The 18,700-nt window shown below is 47.4% G+C and overlaps 1 protein-coding gene across 1 annotated transcript; it reads right to left on the bottom strand.

The window, feature by feature from the left end:
* Window positions 1-2,868: 2,868 nt before the first annotated feature.
* Window positions 2,869-18,629, bottom strand: LOC149866915 (keratin, type I cuticular Ha4-like). The gene is made up of 8 exons (XM_090041668.1): window positions 18,153-18,629; window positions 16,949-17,031; window positions 15,867-16,023; window positions 14,904-15,065; window positions 14,660-14,785; window positions 13,391-13,611; window positions 12,252-12,320; window positions 2,869-3,112 (listed from the first exon to the last, which is right to left on the bottom strand). The coding sequence occupies exons 1-8, from the start codon at window positions 18,627-18,629 to the stop codon at window positions 2,869-2,871; spliced, it is 1,539 nt and encodes a 512-aa protein (XP_089897794.1).
* Window positions 18,630-18,700: the final 71 nt, after the last annotated feature.

The following is an 18,700-nucleotide window of genomic DNA, read 5'->3' as shown; positions in this document are numbered from 1 at the left end:
TCCTCCTGAGTACAACAACGTAGCATCCCCTTTAGGGTAGCGTTGAAACGCTCCACCAACCCATTAGTCTGGGGGTGGTATACCGTTGTTTTAAGGCGATGTATCTGTAACACTTTGCACAGCGCCGCTACTACGGCTGACATAAAGTTCGTCCCCTGGTCCATTATTATTTCTCTTGGGATTCCAAACTTTGTTATCCACTTCATAAGTTCCTCCACGACCTTAACTCCCATCACCGCCCGTAGGGGTGCGGCCTCCAGGAAGCGGGTGGTGTAATCAATGAGGACCAGAATAAACTGGTGCCCTGCCATACTGCGCAGTAACGGTCCCACCACATCTAAGGCAACCCTTGCAAACGGGTCCTGCACCACCAGCATCAGCTGGAGAGGGGCTCGTGGGGGTTTATTGGTGCTCACTTTTTGGCAATTTTGGCATGCTTTGCAGAAGTTCTCGACATCTTCATACAAATGAGGCCAAAAGCACCAGCGCGTTAACCGGTCTTCTGTCTTATGTTTCCCCAGGTGTCCCCCCACAGGATTTCCATGGGCTAGCCATAATAATGGGGCCCGGTAGGATTGGGGAATCAGGAGTTGTTCTACCTCTTCTCCTGCTTGCTGACCTGGTTTAATGCGATATAGTAAACCCTGCCTCATCTCGACTTGGGGGCCCCTCGCCTGACTCATGCTGGGGCTTACCTGTAGTCGAGATCGGGTGATCGCCTCCTCTCTGAATGGTCGCAGTTCTCCATCCTCCTCTTGGGCCTCTCTGAACTGGTGGCCACTGGCTAGGTCTTTCAGCCTTTCCTCGCTTTCTCTCTCCACTTCCCCTCCAGCTAAACCCACCAGGGGCTTATCCCGGGGCTGTAGCGTCGCCAGGACTTCGAAGATCTCCGGCCAGTCCCTTCCCAAAATCATGGGGTAGAGTATCTCGTCGCTCAGACCAACCGGCAGGTGCAGGGAGATGCCCTGCATGTGTACCTCGAAGACCCTTCTTTCGAAGTACGACCTTTTATTATGAAGGCAAATTAGGTGAATTCCCACGCATCGGGGAGCTTGTCTCCATTCAATCATGGACGGCTGGACCAGGGTCTGTGCACACCCAGCATCTACCAGGCCATCAGGGGACGCTGCCCCACCCACATCCTAATTTGGGGTAAAGGTTGAGGCGTGGCCCCCATCCCGGCACAGACCCCGCACTCCATGGGTTCCTCCCTCGAGGGCTCCCGTTCTCTCCCTGACCTGCCAGGATACTGCCTTTCTTTGATGGGTTGGTAGTCTGGGCTTACCAGACAAACCCTGGCCTTATGTCCTCTTCCCCCACAGCGAAAACAGAAGAAGTCCCTTCTTTCTGAGGTCCTCTCATTTTTGCCTCCCTTCCCTTTTCTGGGAGGGCCTTCACGTCCGGACATCCCTCTATCTAAGCGCAGTCCCTTCTGGGCTGCCTTGTATTGCTCCGCCAAACGCAGAGCCTGCCGGGATATTGTGGATCCGTGGCACCTGACCCATTGCTGCGTGCTCTCCCCTAGGTCGGCAAGGAACTGTTCTAGCAGCACCTGGTCACAGATCTCCTCTTTAGTAGCCTCTGCCGGCCTCAGCCACTTGGCCAACTCATCTGCGAGGAATTGCCACATCTTAGGGCTCCTCTCGCTTCTTGTCTTGGCTTCTCAAAAAGCCTGTTGGTGCTTTTCTGGAGTAATTTCCAACCTCTGTAGTATTTCTGCTTTCACCTTGTCGTAATCCCCGGCCTCACTTTGTGACAAGGCTCGATACGCCGCTTGAGCCGGGCCCACCAACAGGACTCCTACACGACCAGCCCACTTCGCCTGGTCTATCCCTGTGGCCAGGGCTGCACTTTCGAAGGATTCCAAGAAGGCCTCCACATCGTCCTCCTTGGTCATCCTTGGCATATTAAACTCCCCGGAGTATAAACCTCCCCGTGTCTGCTGCTGGAGCAAATGCTCCTGCATGTTCATCTGCCTCATGGCAGTCTGCTGGTGCTGCTGTAATAACTGGGCGACTAGATGCAAAGTCTGCTGCGTGGTATCCATGCCCCTTGAGAGCTCCATCTGGGCTGGACCCCCGGCCTGGGTTGCCCTTTCCGAATTAGTGCTGCCAGCCTGGATTCAAGTTCGAAGTTTCCCGGCCAATGCACCAGTTGTGAGGGGCTACCTTTTCTTCAGCTGCCCGCCTCACAGGGAGCCCCTGGAGAAGAGAAGAGTAAGCCGTCCACACTGCATCTCCGCCAGTCTCACCTGCCACGACTTGATGGAAAGTTGGGGTTCACCCTTTTGTGGCGCGTGCATTTCGGAAGTGGTACCTCGACTTCAGTAACTCCAGGGGGTCCTGAGGGCTCCTCCTCCCCTACACCCTCGCCGGGCAGACCACCCTACAGGGCATTAGCCCTGCCAATGTTCGTAAAGGCAAAAGAAACCCAAAGTGCAAGTCCAACGTAAAATTCCCGGCTTAATGGCCTGGGGCCGGAGTTTACTTGACTCCTATGCTGCCCCTTTGCCGGGTCCGGGCTGGGGTCTCCTACCCTTAGGCCGGGGCTTCTGTCCACCCCTTAGCCTGCCCAAGAACCTCAGGCGGGGGGGGTTTCCTCCCGCCCGAGATGGCCTCTAGTTTCCAGTACTTACGGTACCCGGCTCCGGCCGGGTGCCGCTGACTCCTGCGGTGCTCGGGTGCTCATCCCTCCACCGCCCATCGATCATGTCTCCCTGTCACGCTGGGTCCTACCTCTGCCCCAGTAGATCCTGCCTTGTTGCCAGGCGGCTTGCACCTGCCTCAGGGCGGATCCCCCGCCGCCGGCGGTTTTCCCGCTCACCTCCAGCTTCGCCGCCTTTGAACCCGCCACTCTCGGGTCCGCCGCTCATGTGTCCGGCTCCGCCGCCTCTGGATCTGCCGTGTTCCTTTTATTGGTCCGGGTAGGCCTCAACCCGGATGCGTCCAGGTTCCTGAAAGGGGAAGACCTCAGGGCCGGTTTTCCTGCCTGGACCCGGAAATCGGGCCCGTTTCCGCCGACCTCGGCATCGCCCCTGCCCCGCACGTCCTCAACCCCTTCACACTCCCCTAGCATCCTGATACGCTCTCTGGGCTGGGCTCTCGGCTCCAGCCTAGCCAGAGCAGGGGCAGGGGTCTGGCCAGAGAGAAGTTTAATTCCTCCCTCTCTATCCCACTGGCAGGACCCAAGGTAGGTCTGCTGGGCGTTCCACCGTCACTGCTGCAGCAATGGGGCACCATGGCCCCTGAAGCAGAGTGGGGCAAGGAGGTGAGTTAGTCTCCTTTCTACCCCCACTGACAGCTGGGTCTGCCCACTGCCACTGCTACGCTCACTCCCTGTGACAGAATAGGCCCTTGTTGTCCCTTCCACTGGACACTGAAGGGAGGAACCATAACCCCCAATGGGCCTTGTCTGGTCATGCCCCCGTCCCACCACTGCAGGAGGAGGGGACAGGGCCCTTTTGGGGGCAGCAGCCCCTGTCATAATATCAGGGAGTGCAAGCCCCTTCTCAGCCAGGGTACTGCAGCACTGGGGTCCAGAGTGGGCCAGAGTCCTGCAAGACCCCTGCAGTGCCACCATGATCCACAGCAGCTCTGCCAGCCCTGCAGCATGGCGACTGCCGGGAAGAGGCTAGCACTTGGGTAAATGGAGATGGGGGCTGCTTCCCCTGTCACGGTGACTGCCCCCTTGCCACTCCAGCAGCCAGGCAGGGGCGGGGCCAGTGCCAGCAGGAGGGCCTCTTGAGGTGGGGACAGGGAGAGGGATTATTCCCTGTTCTGCCTCTGGGGCACTGCAGCTGGGTGTCCATGGCCCAGCAGCACCCCTGCTGGGAAGGGGATCATGTTCTCCAACATTATGACAGGGGCTGCCTCCCCCAAGGCCCTGCCCCCTCCTGCTGCAGCAGCGGTACAGAGGCACAGCCAGACAGGGGCCCTTTGGGGGAGGGGCAGGGACAGGGTTTATTCCTCCTTCCTCTAGCGTCTGGCGGAGGAGACAGCACGGGTCTATTCTGCCACAGGTAGTGAGCGCAGTAGTGATGGTGGGCGGATCTGGCTGCCAGTGGGAGTCGAGGGGAGACTAACTCTCCTCCTTGCCCCCCTCTGCCTCAGGGGCCCCTGCAACTGTGAGGGGGGAGTGCCCAGCAGACCTGGCTAGGGTCCCTGCCAGTGGGACAGGGAGGAGGGGAATTAATTAAACCCCTCCCTGGCCAGCTCAGCCCAGCCTGGCCACACTCTCCAGCATAGATCCCTGTAGTTAAAGGTGTGCTCTAGTGCCCCCCAGCACATTTGCCTGCATTTTCTCAGTCCAGAAAGAATGTTTGTCCTGTTACAAATTGGTTCAACCCAGGCAGGTTAAATTAACCTGCAAAGATTGAATCAATTCAGGCTCCAGCTTTTTGAATGTCTGTCTCTAGTTTATGTGGCTTAAAGTTATGCCACTCAGGACATGTTTATCTCTGATCTATGTTACCCAGCTCATGTTACACTAAGGTTTATCCAAACTGGGCTACACCTTAGTGTAAACATCCATCCTACTTCTTTTCCCCCACCAGTCCAGATTGGGCTCACTGCCCCCTACCCTTCCCAGGACCCCAGATCCCCACTCACTGTCCTGCTGCTCTCCTCACCTGCTGCTTACATGTGGCTTCCCTTGCTGTCTGTCCCTGGGGGAGCAAGCAGGGAAGGCTTAACCTACCTGCCCAGCCACCACTGCCACCCTTGTTGCTCTATGGGCCTGGCTCAGTCAGGTGAAAAGTAACCTGGTGGCAGCTACTGCAGGGGCTTGGCAGGCAGATTAATCCTTTCCTACCTGCTCTCCTGGAACAGACAGTGTGGCCAGCCACAATTAAGCAGAGGAGGAAGATCTGGGTGTGGGGTGGAGTACAGGGGAATCCTGAGGGGCAGGGGGGAGCCCTGGGGGCAACGGGAAGCAGGGAAGCCCTGGGAGCAGAGAACAGGAGGGGAAGCTTGAAATAGGTGTGGGGGATTCTTACTTTTCAGTCCTCCAGGCCCCTGCTAACCTAAATGTGTGACTGCTCCAGACTCAAGCTAGCACTAACACCCATCAACATCTGAGCTCACTGTGTAGTAGATAACAAGGCTTCAGGGCCTTGTTACACATTAATTTTAGGCAGTTCCTGGAGCTCTTAACCCCTGGATTGTCTGCACATCAACACCTGAAACTAGTTTTAAACACTCTTTAGGCAGCTTAAAGTTATGCCACTCCAGGGCAGATTTCTCTTTGATCTATCTTACTTAGCTCTTGTTCCATTAATATGTAGCCACTCCTCACCAATGACCAGCCACATTGCAGTCCTCCAGCATCCCAGGATGCAGTGTCCCCTTCCCCACCCTCCTGTTCTGTGTGGGCAAACTTTCCACCCCCTGAACTCTACTACACAGGGGACAGTTCTGGCACCAAGCCAACTCCCCTCTCCTGCCTCTAAGGCTGTGACCTTTACAGCCCTGTGGAAACTGCCTGCAGAGCACATGCTAGTTAGTCAGGTCACAGGGCATAGACAGGTCCAGGAGTGGGGTCTAGGAGGTGGGGGTTGTGAGGGGAAACAAGGTGGGGAGCTGGATTGGGCCCCATGAGCTGGGGCTTCCTTCCCAGGGCAGGGGAAGTAGCTCTCCAGAAAGTGCCTTCCCTCACTGCTTCTACCTCCCAGCCACCCTGGGAAGCATGACCAGCACCCCCCATACTCCAATTCCAATTTATTAAAACATGAGACCTTCTTTAATTTAGTTTCTCTTTACTTCATTCTTCAGTAGCTGATTTCCTTCATTTCACCATGCTTCTCCCATCCTCATTTCCTTTCCACTTCTCATTTCATTACCTATCCCCATCCCATTAACTCTTCCAGCTTTATGTTCCTGCTGCCCACCCAACCCAGGGATTGAACCTGTCTTTGCTCAGCAGCCCTGTAGAGGCAACTCACAGCTGTAGCTCCTCAGTCAGGCCCCTGCTCGCCAGCCTGCTAGTGGCACATCACAGCTGTGCAGGTGGGAGACAGAGAAGGTGTTTAGCCTTAATAAGTGACTGTTCCAAATTCAAGCTAGCACTAACGTTGATCAACAGTCGAGCTGCTCAAAGTGGAACGTGTAACAAGGCCTTAAGAAAAATAATTCTGATGAAGGGAACATGGGTTCTAAAAGCAACAGAACTATTACTAAGATGGCTATGTAACATGGTTTTGTGCTTCACCGTAGCTAGTATGGCAGTCTGAGCATGAAGTCCCATGTAGGTTTTTGTATCATTGACGAGTCAGAACTGATATAATTGTATTTCTTAGCAATTCAGTTTTTGTTACCTTTATGTAACGAAAGGTAAAGAATGTAAATGGTGCGGAATGAGCTGAAGCTTTCCCCATCATGATTAGTGATGTAAAATTAGCCTATACCTGTGGTTCTTTCCTAAGAGGATGGGAATTAAATGATTATTTACAGCTGTATACCCAGTGATGCTGCCACCACCTACCCTTGAGTGGGAACCTATTCTTGGACACTGTCCATGCAGACTTACAAGCTGGCCCACAAGAGCCATTCTGCATCTCCTTGTGTTTGCAGTGAAGGATCTGATCCCTGACACCTGGGTCAGTATCCTGACTCTGCCTCTGAAGTTCTGTGTGATCTTGGACAGGTTGTTTAGCCTCTGTAACTCATGTACTTATTTGTACAATAAACATTTTCCCTTTGTTCACAGCATTGTTGAACAGTGGAATTAATTAATGGTTGTAAGGACTTTGAGATCTAAAGGGGATTTTTTTAGTACAATATTAGGAGTCTGTAATTACAGACACAAAAGAAAATATCATGGTGGGAAAGCAAGTCAGACTTGATTATTATATGTTTAATGGCTTAAAATCAGTACAGAAATAGAAAACAGGAGATTCACTAGCAAATAAATGAGAATCAAAGCATTGCACAGTAGTAAGGCAATTACTTTTTAAAGTAATGCACAATGCATAGGTAGGTCAGGAATAGTCAGGGATGTTGAGTAAAGGCTAGAGAAAACCAGATTAAAATGCTGTTCTTTTGGAAGAACCAACCTTATCCGGAGAAACCACAGCAAAAGAAGAAGAACTAGAAAGGTCTTTCATGGAAGTTGGTATATGGTGCTGCCTTTGTGACTGCTTTTAGGCTACTGCACTTTCTTACTGAGTTCCTGCATTTTATGAAGCTGTGTAAGCCTTTCAACAGGGAGTAGTTAGTTTTGGCCTAATACCCCATATATAAGTAATTACAATTATTACAGTGTGCTGCTGTCACCTGAACGACTATTCTTTCCCTATCCTGCTAGGATATTCTTTCTTTGTACTTCTCTAAATCAACTTGCTACTTTCTAAGTGTTAAGAAGAAACCCACCACATTTGACATACCTCTTGCTGGACACTGATGCTTTATCGTTCATGTTTGTTGTTCTCTTAAGAGTTCAGCTTGCTTTAAGAAACTTGGCCCTGAAGTGGATTGGATTTTGACATGCGTAGTTCTGTGGCCCAACTTAAAGACAAAGAGACCCGGTGTGTACTTCCCTCTGAATACTTAAAGGTAGTTTAGAGATCCAGAAGAAGGAGGTATGTTGGTCCACCAATGTGCAGGAGGCAATCAGAACTGGTTAAAAGCTACATTTAAAGCTAGTGACCTAGAGTGCTTCTTCAGTAGGAAACTGGTAGGCCTGTGCAAAGCGGCAAATATTCAATTCGGATTTGGTTTTGGCCAATATGGAGGGACAGTGATTCAATTCCATGATTCAAGTCACTGTCCCAATTCAATTCGGCTGAATCGGATTCAAATATTCAGTGCCCATTCAGTGATTCAGTCATAGACTATAATGGGGAATCACTAAAATACCTATAACTTTGTCATTTTTTGAAGATTTGGATGAAAACAGTAGGGATGGTTGGGCCTTCTGAGGGCATGAAGCCTGCCAAGTTTCAAGGCAATAGGTGTAGAGGTTTCTGTGAAAATGCCCCTCAAAGTGTTAAAAGCAAAACTCATATTACTTGTGTGTGTTAAGGCAGAGTGGGATGAATGCAGCAGGGATGCTAGCCCCTTCTGATGGCATAAAGCCTGCCAAGGTTCAAAGAGATAGGTGCAGGCATTTCTGTGACACTGCACCTCAAACTGCTGAAAGCAAACCTCATATCATGTGCATGTGTTAAGTAGGCCTGTGCAAAGTGGCTAGTATTCACTTCGGATTTGGATTCAGCTGATTCAGGGGACAGTGACTTGATTCAGTGATTTGAATCAATGTCCTGAATTGATTCAGGTGAATCTGATGTAGAGATTTGGCCGCTGCCTAATTGGCCGAATCTCCAAATTGGCCCCATCCCTTGTCTGTTCTCCTAGCCCCGTCAATGGCTGCCCCACCCAGCCCCAGCTCCCAGCTCTTTGAATAAAAAGCCCAGAGACACTGGTGAGGGAGGCAATTCCCGCTTCCCATGTACCTCAGCACTTCTACCTGTGTTGCTACATCCCTCTTCCGACCCCCCAGGCTGTCTCTCACCCTCTGCCACCTCCATTTCTGGCTTCTTTCCTATTCCTTCCATCCAGGAAGTGCACACACACCAATTGCAGGTGCTTCCTTAGCCTGATGAAGCGTTTTCAACCCAAAAGCTTGCTAAGATAGAATTCTCCAACTATTCAGTTGGTCTACTAAAAGATATCGGGTTGACCCAAAGGACCTTTCCTGCCATGTCCTTAGACCAAAACAGCTACAACCTGTGCCACTAGCACCTGTCCCCAGCTGACTGGAAGGAGGCAGGGCCCTGGGCACATCTAAGTCCCAGGGCTGGGGCTGGCAGGGAGAGTCCTCTGACAGCTGCTGGAGAAGAAGCTCCTGCAGGAAAGGAAAGAAAGGCTCTGTGACAATTTGGTTGCCTGAGATGCTAGTGCTACTGTACTGCTTACCTGTTGTTATTTAAAGTGTTGGACCGGGCTTAGGCTGTAGGGAAGGAGGAGGCCTCATTGGGGCACACTACCGTGCCATGCAGGGGCTCCAGCACCAGCGAGGGTGTAGCAACAGGGATGTAGAGAATAGAATATTCTCCAGCAATAGAAGGTACAGTGAGACCAAGACTTCACTACAGGGATGATATCAATATACTATCTGCGAGGCATGGGGCACGGGATAAGGCATAGGGTGTCCCTTTGAGGCACCTACTTAAAGCAGGTCCCAGCAAGGGCTCCAAAAACCTACAGGGTTTAGTGGGGTCCATTAGGACCGTAACTGAGCTGAAACTTGAGGGCAGACTCCCTATCTACTATTGTTTCCAACAAGATGTGGCAGCAAGGGAGAAGAGAAGGCATTCACAGGGTGGAGCTGGCATGATCACAGGACCCTAGGGGTATCACGGCCATCTCTAGGGACCCTACTCCATGACAAAGTGCAGTTTCCCAGAAAGCCCTGCACCTATCTCCTTAAAACTTGGCAGGTGTCATGCCTGCTGTTTTCACCCCACTGTGCCTTAACACACACACAAAATTACATGTCGTGAGTTTGGTTGTCAGCACTTTGAGGTGCAGATTCCCAGAAACCAGTGGCAATGTGTAGGCGGTGCACGGGGGGTGCACACACACCCCCTGAGAGCAACTGGTGCACCTCCTTACAGACCATGCTCCCTGCTTAGGTGATGGGCGAGGGGCAGGCAAGAGCACCGGTGCCCCCGCTGTGGTTGCCGGCTGGGGAGTGGGAGCATTGGATGTAGTGTCGCAGCCACTTCCAGGAGCACCGCAGCTGCTTCCAGGATTGGCTGCCTCTGAGTCTGAGATTGGCCACAGAGTGAACACCCCCCTCCCCTCTGGTTGCTTGGGCGGGGTGGTATGTGCCCCCCGACTAAGATGCCAGCAGTTGTCCATGCCAGAAATCCCTGCACCTATCTCCCTGAAACCTGGAAGGCTTCAAGGCCTCAGCAGGGGTTACCATGCCTGCTGTTTTCACCCTGCTGCACCTTAACACACACACAAAGTCACAAGTCATGAGTTTTGCTTTCCGGCACCTTGAGGTGCAGTTTCCTTATGTAAATCACACTGGTGCCATAATTGTCCTGGAAGCAGCCCATTACTGGTGGGCATAATGGCTGTGAAGCTGTATGTGCTTCCCTCCCCCTGAGTTGTACCTTCTATGCTACACTTTCTGGATAAGTATCAAATTCATAAATACACTTCTTTATAGGGAGATGAAACTGCAGATATCTACTAGAATTGACATATACTTTGCTACTATCATTTTTAATCTATGTTCTAATTTAGGATCTGGTGCAGAGCTTCTCTCTGCTCAGACTATGAAGTGATTATCAAACTTGACAGTTTTGCAGAGGGCTGAACTTCTGCCATTTTATGTCCCGTTTATGCTACCTCAGACTGAATCAACTTTAGCTACCCTGTGAGGGCTACAAAAAGATTTGCTCATTTCTATCAGTAAGCTACATAAGAACTCCAAGAGTTGCCCTAGGAACAATCAGAGGACTTTCCTAGGAAGGAAAAGACATAAAGTACTGTCTCTTTTCCTTTCTATTTTAATCTAGACCTCTTTCCACACAACCTCCTTTTACAGATTAAAGAGAAAAAAATACACATAGCAGCTTCGATTTACCCCTTATGTGATAATTGCTACTAAAACTGCTTCTGCTTTTGACCACTCCCCTCCCCTAAACTCAGGCAAGCATTTCTGACCATGGTTACACATTATACTTTAAGCTTCTCAAAAGTTGATTGGGGTTAGTGTTAGCTTGAGTGTGGAGCAGTCACACATTCAGGCAAGCAGGAGCCTTGAGGACTGGAAGGTAAGAATCCCTCTCCCCCACTCCCATTTTGGTCTCCCCTCTGCCCTTGGGGCTCCCCATTTCTCCTCCCTGCCAGGGTTTCCCCTATCTTTTGGGTTTCCTCCCCTGCCCCCTCGCCCCGGACGCCAAATCCTACCACTTCTTCCTATTCAGTAATTCAAGATCCACTTATCTTTTCTTGTTGGTTAACTTCAAAACCTTGCTCAGGCTCTGATGATCTCTTACCACAACTACTGCAACCTCCTCCCCTTTAACCTTTCATAAACTCGTCTTGCTTCCCTTCACTCTTTCCCCATTATTCTGCCCTATAACTGTTTCAATGTTCTGCCTAGGTCTAGGCCCTCCTTAAATGTGTCTGTTGTCTTTCTCTTACTACATTGATCCAATTTTAAGTTCTTTATCTCCCTCTTCAAAAAATCTGTGAAACTGTGGACCTGTTCAAGCATCTCTTGCTACTAAAATACCTTAGTGTTGTTTACCTGATAGTTTTAAATCTGGAGGTTATTAGGTAAAATGCTACTGTTTATATTTGTTACGGCTCAGAGGAAAGGTGACAAACGTGGCCTGTGGGCTACCAGCAGGCCAAGGAATTTGGGGTTGTGGTTAGTGGTAAGTGGGACGTGCTGCAAAATCCAGGCTCCTGGCACCCCAGCACATGTGGCCCTTGTCAGCACAGCCTTTACTCACACCCATGCCATCATGGTCCTACTTCCCCTGCAGCCACTTGTGCCCGGTTGCCACCACGATGGTTGCTGCTGCTGGCCCTGTGGATCTGGCCCACAAAGGACCCCTGCAGTCTGTTTGTGACCCAGGGTACGGGGTAAGTTTGACACCGCTAGCCTAAAGGACCCAACTGGAATCAGGGTTCCAGTATGAAATGAAAGGAGCCAGCTTTCAAACAGCTGTTCATGAAATATATAAAATAATGACTATGAAAGGGATGAATACAAAAAGGAAAGAAGTTTGCTATATCATAGTAATTACCTTTTTATTAAGAAATAAGGAGGTTTCAATCTGCTTTAGACACTGAGGTGGAACAGAAGGCAGAAAATGCACTGCAAGAGGCACATTGAAAGCCGAAGAATATGTTGACGTGGCAAGCAGTTCAGCACTTGCAAATGGATAGGACTGAGATATCTAAAGCCATCCAAAGGATTTTGATTCCTAATTGACCATTCAAGTCCCTGACACAGCTACAAAAAACTCAGCTTAGAGACTTGAGTCTACTGTAGTTTTCCTTTCACTAGCCCATAACATTGTTTTATTGCCTCATATTATTACTCCTTCTAGTGAAAATGTTCACATTTAACAGATTTGAGTGGAGATCTGAGTTACTAATGCACAGCCTGGAGTGAGAAGAGAAGTGGGTGCACAGGGATTGCAGCAGGGTTGAATCGGATTGGGTTCTGCTGCTGGGATGCTGGGGGTGCAGTCAGAAGGAAAGACTGGTGACTGGATTGGTTCTGACCAGACTTGTTTGCCAACTGCTGAGCTGATGGAGGTTGTACAGCCTGGGTTACCAGGGTAGTTGGGTAGCCTAGGAAAAAACAAAATCATTTAGGATAGATTTAATACATGTCTAAAGGACTTTTCAGAAACTAATGTTACAAGATGAAATGAAAAGAAACATAAAGAATTTACAGCAAAAATATTATGTGGAAAATCCAAATCCAGAGAACAGCTGCTTTAGCAGCTGGGTCCTTTTTCTATTTCCTATTTGCTAAAAAAACACAGAAGCAGAGGCTGTCTTTCTGAGCTGTCTGAGAAGGCAAGGGATTCTCCCTTAGGATGATTCATAATTCCAGAATGTCAGTATTCAGGACAAATAGTTTTCTCTTTCCTGAGCCCAGCTGCAGATAGTCATTAAGGCCACCCTAATGGCAGACAAGGAGAAAAAAAGAACATGTGGGAGAATCAGAGGCCAAAATGATTGGGAGGAAAAACTTTAGTTTGGTTCTCCCAACTCAAAGGGGAAAGACTTCAGTTTGGCTCTCCCAACTCCAAAGGTGAATGCTGTCACCAATATGCTTGGCAGCAGACGTGGAAGTGGACCAGAAGCACTTCTGATCCACTTCCAGGTCTGCCGCTGAGTATGCAGGGGACACCCCCCCCCCCCACCGCTTCCTCCTGGGTCGGGAGTGGCATCCAGGATCTCCCGTGGCCAATTACTGAGCCGGGGGGACTCAGGAGGGCGGGGGAGGACGGAGGGGGGAGTTACCCATGTGCTCAGCAGTGCAGCCGGAAGTGGACCAAAAGTACTTCCAATCTTCTGGGTCCACCGCCAAGCATGTGGGGGACACTGCCCCCCCTTGTGCTCCTGTGGGGTGCTCCATCCACCCCACCATCACAGCATTCACGAGCTGCACCTGGTACCTCAAGGTATGTAGAAAAAACATATAAAGCTGTGTCTATGGCCAAATCGCTGACTCTCCAAATCAGCATTGAATCTTCAGATTCGGCCGAATTGAATCAGAGTAGTCATCTGAATAAATGAGTCGAATCTTTGTCCCTTTGATTGGGCCAAATCCGAACCAAATATGGCCCGCTTCGTACACCTCTAATGTTTATGTACATAGTTTGACCATTAGTTGCTTGCACTATATGTACCTGCAGTCCTCTACATCCAGCAGCCTGTGGTACACGCTGATCTCACAATCCAGCTGGCACTTAGCATCCAAGAGGACCTTGTACTCGCCATGTTGGTGCTCTATGTCAGATTGAAGTTCAGCCAACTGTACTTCCACATCACTGATCAGACACTGGAGCTCTGATAACTGCTGGCTGTAGTGCGTTTCTGTTTCTGCCAAAGTATTTTCAAGAGCAGTGTTCTGAGAGGGAAAAAAGTGGGTCAGACAGACTCAGTGGGTATGTCTACACATGCAAGTAATGTGCCAGTGCCATCGAGCCAGGTTCTGATCCCGATCTCCCTGCAGCTGGGAGGGAAATGCCCCTTGAACCAGGACAGCTCCCTCCACACCCTGGGGCTTGGAGCCAGCCGCTATCTTCCTGCATCCGGTAGGGAGCAGGTTCTGGAGCCAGGACAGCTACCCCCTGTCCCCTGGACCTTGGGGGCTTAAGCCAGGCAGCCATTGTGGTCCCCTGCTGCCTGGGCTGACCGGGAGCAATTTGCTTCCAGTTAGTGTCTACACATATGCTACTGCACATTAGTTAATGCACCATTTACTAGCAAACAATTCATTATATTAATTTAATGTGCAGTAATAGCTGTGCATGTATAGACGGCGGTGCTTTAATGTGCATTGACTCAGTCTAATGTGCAGTAAAGTGTCTTATGTAGATGCACCAGGGAGTCCTATTCAAGTATCACTGTCTGATTTTGTGTATTAGAAAATCCTGGATGGTGTCCTGATTTTTAACTGAATGTTACAAGGTTGCAGCAATTTTCTGGGGTGTTCACCTTCAAACTAAGGTACAATATAAGATTAAAACAATCATCCCCCAAGGCAGAGGTTCTCAATATTTTTAGATCAAGGCACCCTGGCATAGACTCAAGAACCCTGTTGGAAAATTGCAGCTCTTAGTGGCACTCTGGTTGAGAATCATTGCCCTAATGACTAGGTTCAGGCAGGTCCATGTCTAATGACTAGGTTCAGGCAGGTGTTATGTGCCTGATTGCAAATCCATGCCATCAGAGGGGGCTGATCAGGGTCTTTTTTTACTGTGCTACAAAGGCAGTTGTCATAAACATGTCTGAAATCTGGTTGCTGTTTCAGTACAAGAGAATCCTGATACACAGATAAATGGCCAGGCAGTAGCACTGACTTAGAATTTCAACTACAGCTGTAGGTCAAACATGGGTCTGTGCTCATTTTCAGGTATGTCAAAGGCATCGAGAGCACTCACAGTAATACACACCAGGTTGTGCTGGGTCTGCAGGTCGATCTCCAGAGCCTGAACAGTGTGTTTTAGCTGAATGATTTCGTTTTGGCAGCCCTGCAGCTGTTCTCCACTGGAGATCACCTCCTTATTCAGTTCCTCCATCTGAAATACATGCCAGATGAAAGGGGGAAGTCAGGAATTGTGACTCCACTTTAAAAGGCAGTTGGGCATCTTTTGAGCTTGGAATTTCTTGGTGATTTGTCTACTATGAGATGCCCACCTGAGTGTGGTACCAGTCTTTAACTTCATGTTGGTTGTTGTCAACTAAGGTCTCATACTGGTATCTTATCTCATCCAGGACCTTGTTCAGGTCACATGATGGAGCTGCATCCAACTCTACATTGATATGGTCACCAAGCTGACGTCGAAGTGGAGTGGCTTCCTATGGAGAAGGAAGAACAAGAGAGTAAATATTTAGAAGGGATCTGTTTTTTTCACTGCCCACTGAATAGCACTGGCTGGAATTTTCCTGAGCCTCTAAGGGCTCTCTTTGCTCTCATATCTCGAGCAGAGATTAACCAAGCCCAGCTATAACCTAACACAGAAATAGAAGCCGATCAGGTAATTATCCATATAGCCTTCTCCAAGATCTATTTTCCATTACTCTGGTCTGAAAAAGGGTAACTTAAAAAATATTTTTCCATTGTTCAGGAAAAGTTAATTGAGAGTGGGGGAGAAAGTGCTTCCTTTTGGCTTTTACTATGAGTATGTTCTGAAGTAAGCAGCAATAAATAATTACCATAATACAGAGACCCGATGGGCTGTATTTGAAAATCACACATTATCTTCTATTTTCTTTTGAGTACAGACACTGAGTGTGGATCCCATTAGCTTATAGAGAAACTGTCAAAATTACAAGACTATCTGGGGCTGTGTCAAAGTAAGACGATATGAATTTAGACAGATAACAGTGATTTTTTTATATGGGAGACTCCTCAAAAGAGATAGGAGGATTTCATACTGAAATGAGTTCTAACAAAAAAGTGAAATCCATCATTGTGGAGAACAATAATGGCTGTAATGGCTGATAATCATTTATCTTTTTCTGTAAATCCCTTTGCAACTATAATGTTCCTTTAGTTCTTTTGCATCCAATAAATGCATTCCAGATTTCACAGCATACATGCATTTTAATGGTCTTTTGTACCATTTAAGTTCTAACTGTTTTGGCTTACTGTCTTACTTCCTCATGGTTCTTCCTGAGGCAGAGGAGCTCCTCTGTTAGGGCCTCAAGCTCTGTCTCCAGGTCAGCCTTGCACAGGGTCAGGTCATCCAGAATTCTACGCAGACTTTTGACGTCTGCTTCAGCGCTCTGGCAAAGCCCATGTTCATATTCATACCTTTAAATGACAAGAACATAGTAATAACTAATAATCCTTAAAACAAAGCCTGAACAAGCACAATTTTCTTTCAAGTTTACTTCTTAGTTTATTTGTACTGGTCCTTTTTGGATTATTTGTAAATGTCTTGAGTCTTTCCGTATGTTGACAACTCTTGTTTTTGAGGTAGTCTAGCTCTGGATAAAAAAATGATTCCTCACTGTTCAGATTATAGATTGGATATTTTGCTGTTAATTTGGAGGAATACAAGATTGCCCCTTCCCTTTTTTTTTATTTTGCAAAGATGATGGCAGATGGTGTTACCTTCTACAATAGATTCACTTTGTAAGACTTCTTGATATAGTCTTTTCCATTTAGTGGACCAAAAGTAAAGCTTGTTAGGTGAAAATGCCGTAATGTTTTCTAATCTGCTAAGGTCCAAAGATGGGACCACAACACGTGACAATGACCAAACATGAACAACAGAAACAGTCAATTAAATTATGAGATTAATTCTTACAGTTCTCTCCCCCTCTTACAACTGTTTTTTTACTATACTGTGCTGGCTTTTACTGCTCAGACCTGATGAATGCCTTGCATTGGAAAGCTTCTCTAACTCTGTCCAAACTATGCAGTTGATCCAATAAAAGATATTACCCTAAGAAATTCGTGCCTCTTGTAATAAAAGAATCAACTCTTTTTGTAGCCTTAATTTCTTTATTTCTTATATAGAAAAATGCAAGTGAATTAGCACCAAAATTGTGTGAAAAACATAAAATTTTGGCTGTAAAGTAAGTGATTTCTCTCCCAAATAGAGTAACAGTTTCAAATACCTTGTAGTATACGATCATTTTAAAATTCCCTAATATACAAAATGTAACTGAAACCTGAACTGAGACCTAGAAGGTCAACTAATGATTCACAGTCCAATTGGTATCAGACTTACTTGATAGCATAGTCATCAGAAGCCACTTTGAGATTGTCAACATCCAGACAGAGCCTGGCATTATCAGCTTTAGCACAGGAGATCTGGAAAATAAGAGGCTTCCTGTAAACAATAAAACATTTTAAAATATCCACTTTAAATAAATTAAAGGGAATTTTTCAATACTTGTATTTCTACAGAAGGCAGAGATCTAGCATTTTTACCATACTCTGATTTGCAAGTGCAATAATTGTGAGGTGCATAACACAAAGTACTACAAAATCTAAGCCCGCAGTCACTAAGACTGATGCAAGGGATGAATCATTTGACTCTCTCCATCCTGATGTTTTAGGTGATTAGCTCCCAAAGTAGCAATGGATCTAAAATAAAATATGTATACCTTTCAAGTGGATTTAAATCTCCTTACCTCTTGTGGTCCATGCACTTTAAGGCCATTACACTTTTAAAATGTTTTAAAAACATTACACTTTTATCAGTATAAGTGATCAGAAACCAGTCTATACCCATAACACAACAGAAGTTTGGCACAGAAAGCTAGTCTATACCAGTGATAGGACAGGAATTTGGCACATATAGACTTGTTTAAAAATGGTGGAACCCAGTTTTAAGATTTTCCCCACAAAGAGTGAATGTATGTCCTGTTTATTATTAATCTAAACTACACCACTTACAGAAAACCATATAACTTACATTGATTCCACTTGGGGTTTTCTGACTATCTGTACCTAGCCTAAAACTATACGTGTTGATGAGCCTTGATAACTCATCAATACAAACCAATGGAATGCAGAACAACATCTAGCAAAGAAAAACTGGACAGAAAAATAATATTTCCTATCTATGTCCCACTTCTGAGTTATAATGAAAAAAGCGGGTCATTAAAGAAGGGATGCTCATAAGCACATACATAGCACAATTATTAAGAAGTGTTATTCTTTGATCCTGAATTCCATTTTCTGTTGCTATCAGAATGCATAGTAATAAATAGCAAAATAACTGATAGATTTATATAAAGAAAAGATTAAGAGTAGCTCTGAAATAAAGATCCTTACTGAAAGCTAAGAACTTGATTCCACAGTATCACAATTTATCATCCACTCTTTTTTGCCCTCTGAGAAAGGAAAGAAATGCTTTCAGAATTCCTACAGCTTTGAGAACAACCGGCTGTTTGCATAGATTATAAAATTCTCTGTTGGGCCATTACCTGTTGCTGGAGCTCCTCAATCATCTTATAGTAACAGTTGAGATCAGTATATACATACGGGGTTTGACCTTCATACCACTCTTGGATTTTATATTCCAAGTCAGCATTCTCCTGCTCCAGGAATCTCACTTTCTCCAGGTAGCAGGCCAGACGGTCATTCAAGAATTGCATAGTCTCCTTCTCATTGCTGTTGAAGATTGATTCATTGTAGCCACAATAAGAGCCGGCTGAATAGCAGCCCATAGGTCTGACCAATTTTCTGGGAAGGCAGGGATTTGGTTGGTAGCCATTAACAAGGGAGCTCCCTGGTCTACTGCTAACAGACACTTTGCTACTAGTTGAGAAGCTAGTTGGCAAGCAGCTTTTTATGCCAGAAGAACAATCTGAGATGCTCTTGGTGTAAGAGTTGCTTGGAGCCTTACAAGAACCTGTAAAAGACCCACAACAGGGGTCTGGAGTGAAGCAGTTAGAAGTCATAGTGAGAGAAGATTAGTGAGAAAAGTTAAAGATTTCAGTTTAGTTGGAAAACCCCAGTTACACAAGTGTAG

Source organism: Crocodylus siamensis, chromosome 4 (assembly GCF_052110815.1).
Source record: "Crocodylus siamensis isolate JL-2025a chromosome 4, ASM5211081v1, whole genome shotgun sequence".
Classification (NCBI taxonomy): domain Eukaryota; kingdom Metazoa; phylum Chordata; order Crocodylia; family Crocodylidae; genus Crocodylus; species Crocodylus siamensis.
Note: the sequence above shows the minus strand (reverse complement) of the source record. Positions and strands in the feature narration are given on the sequence as shown.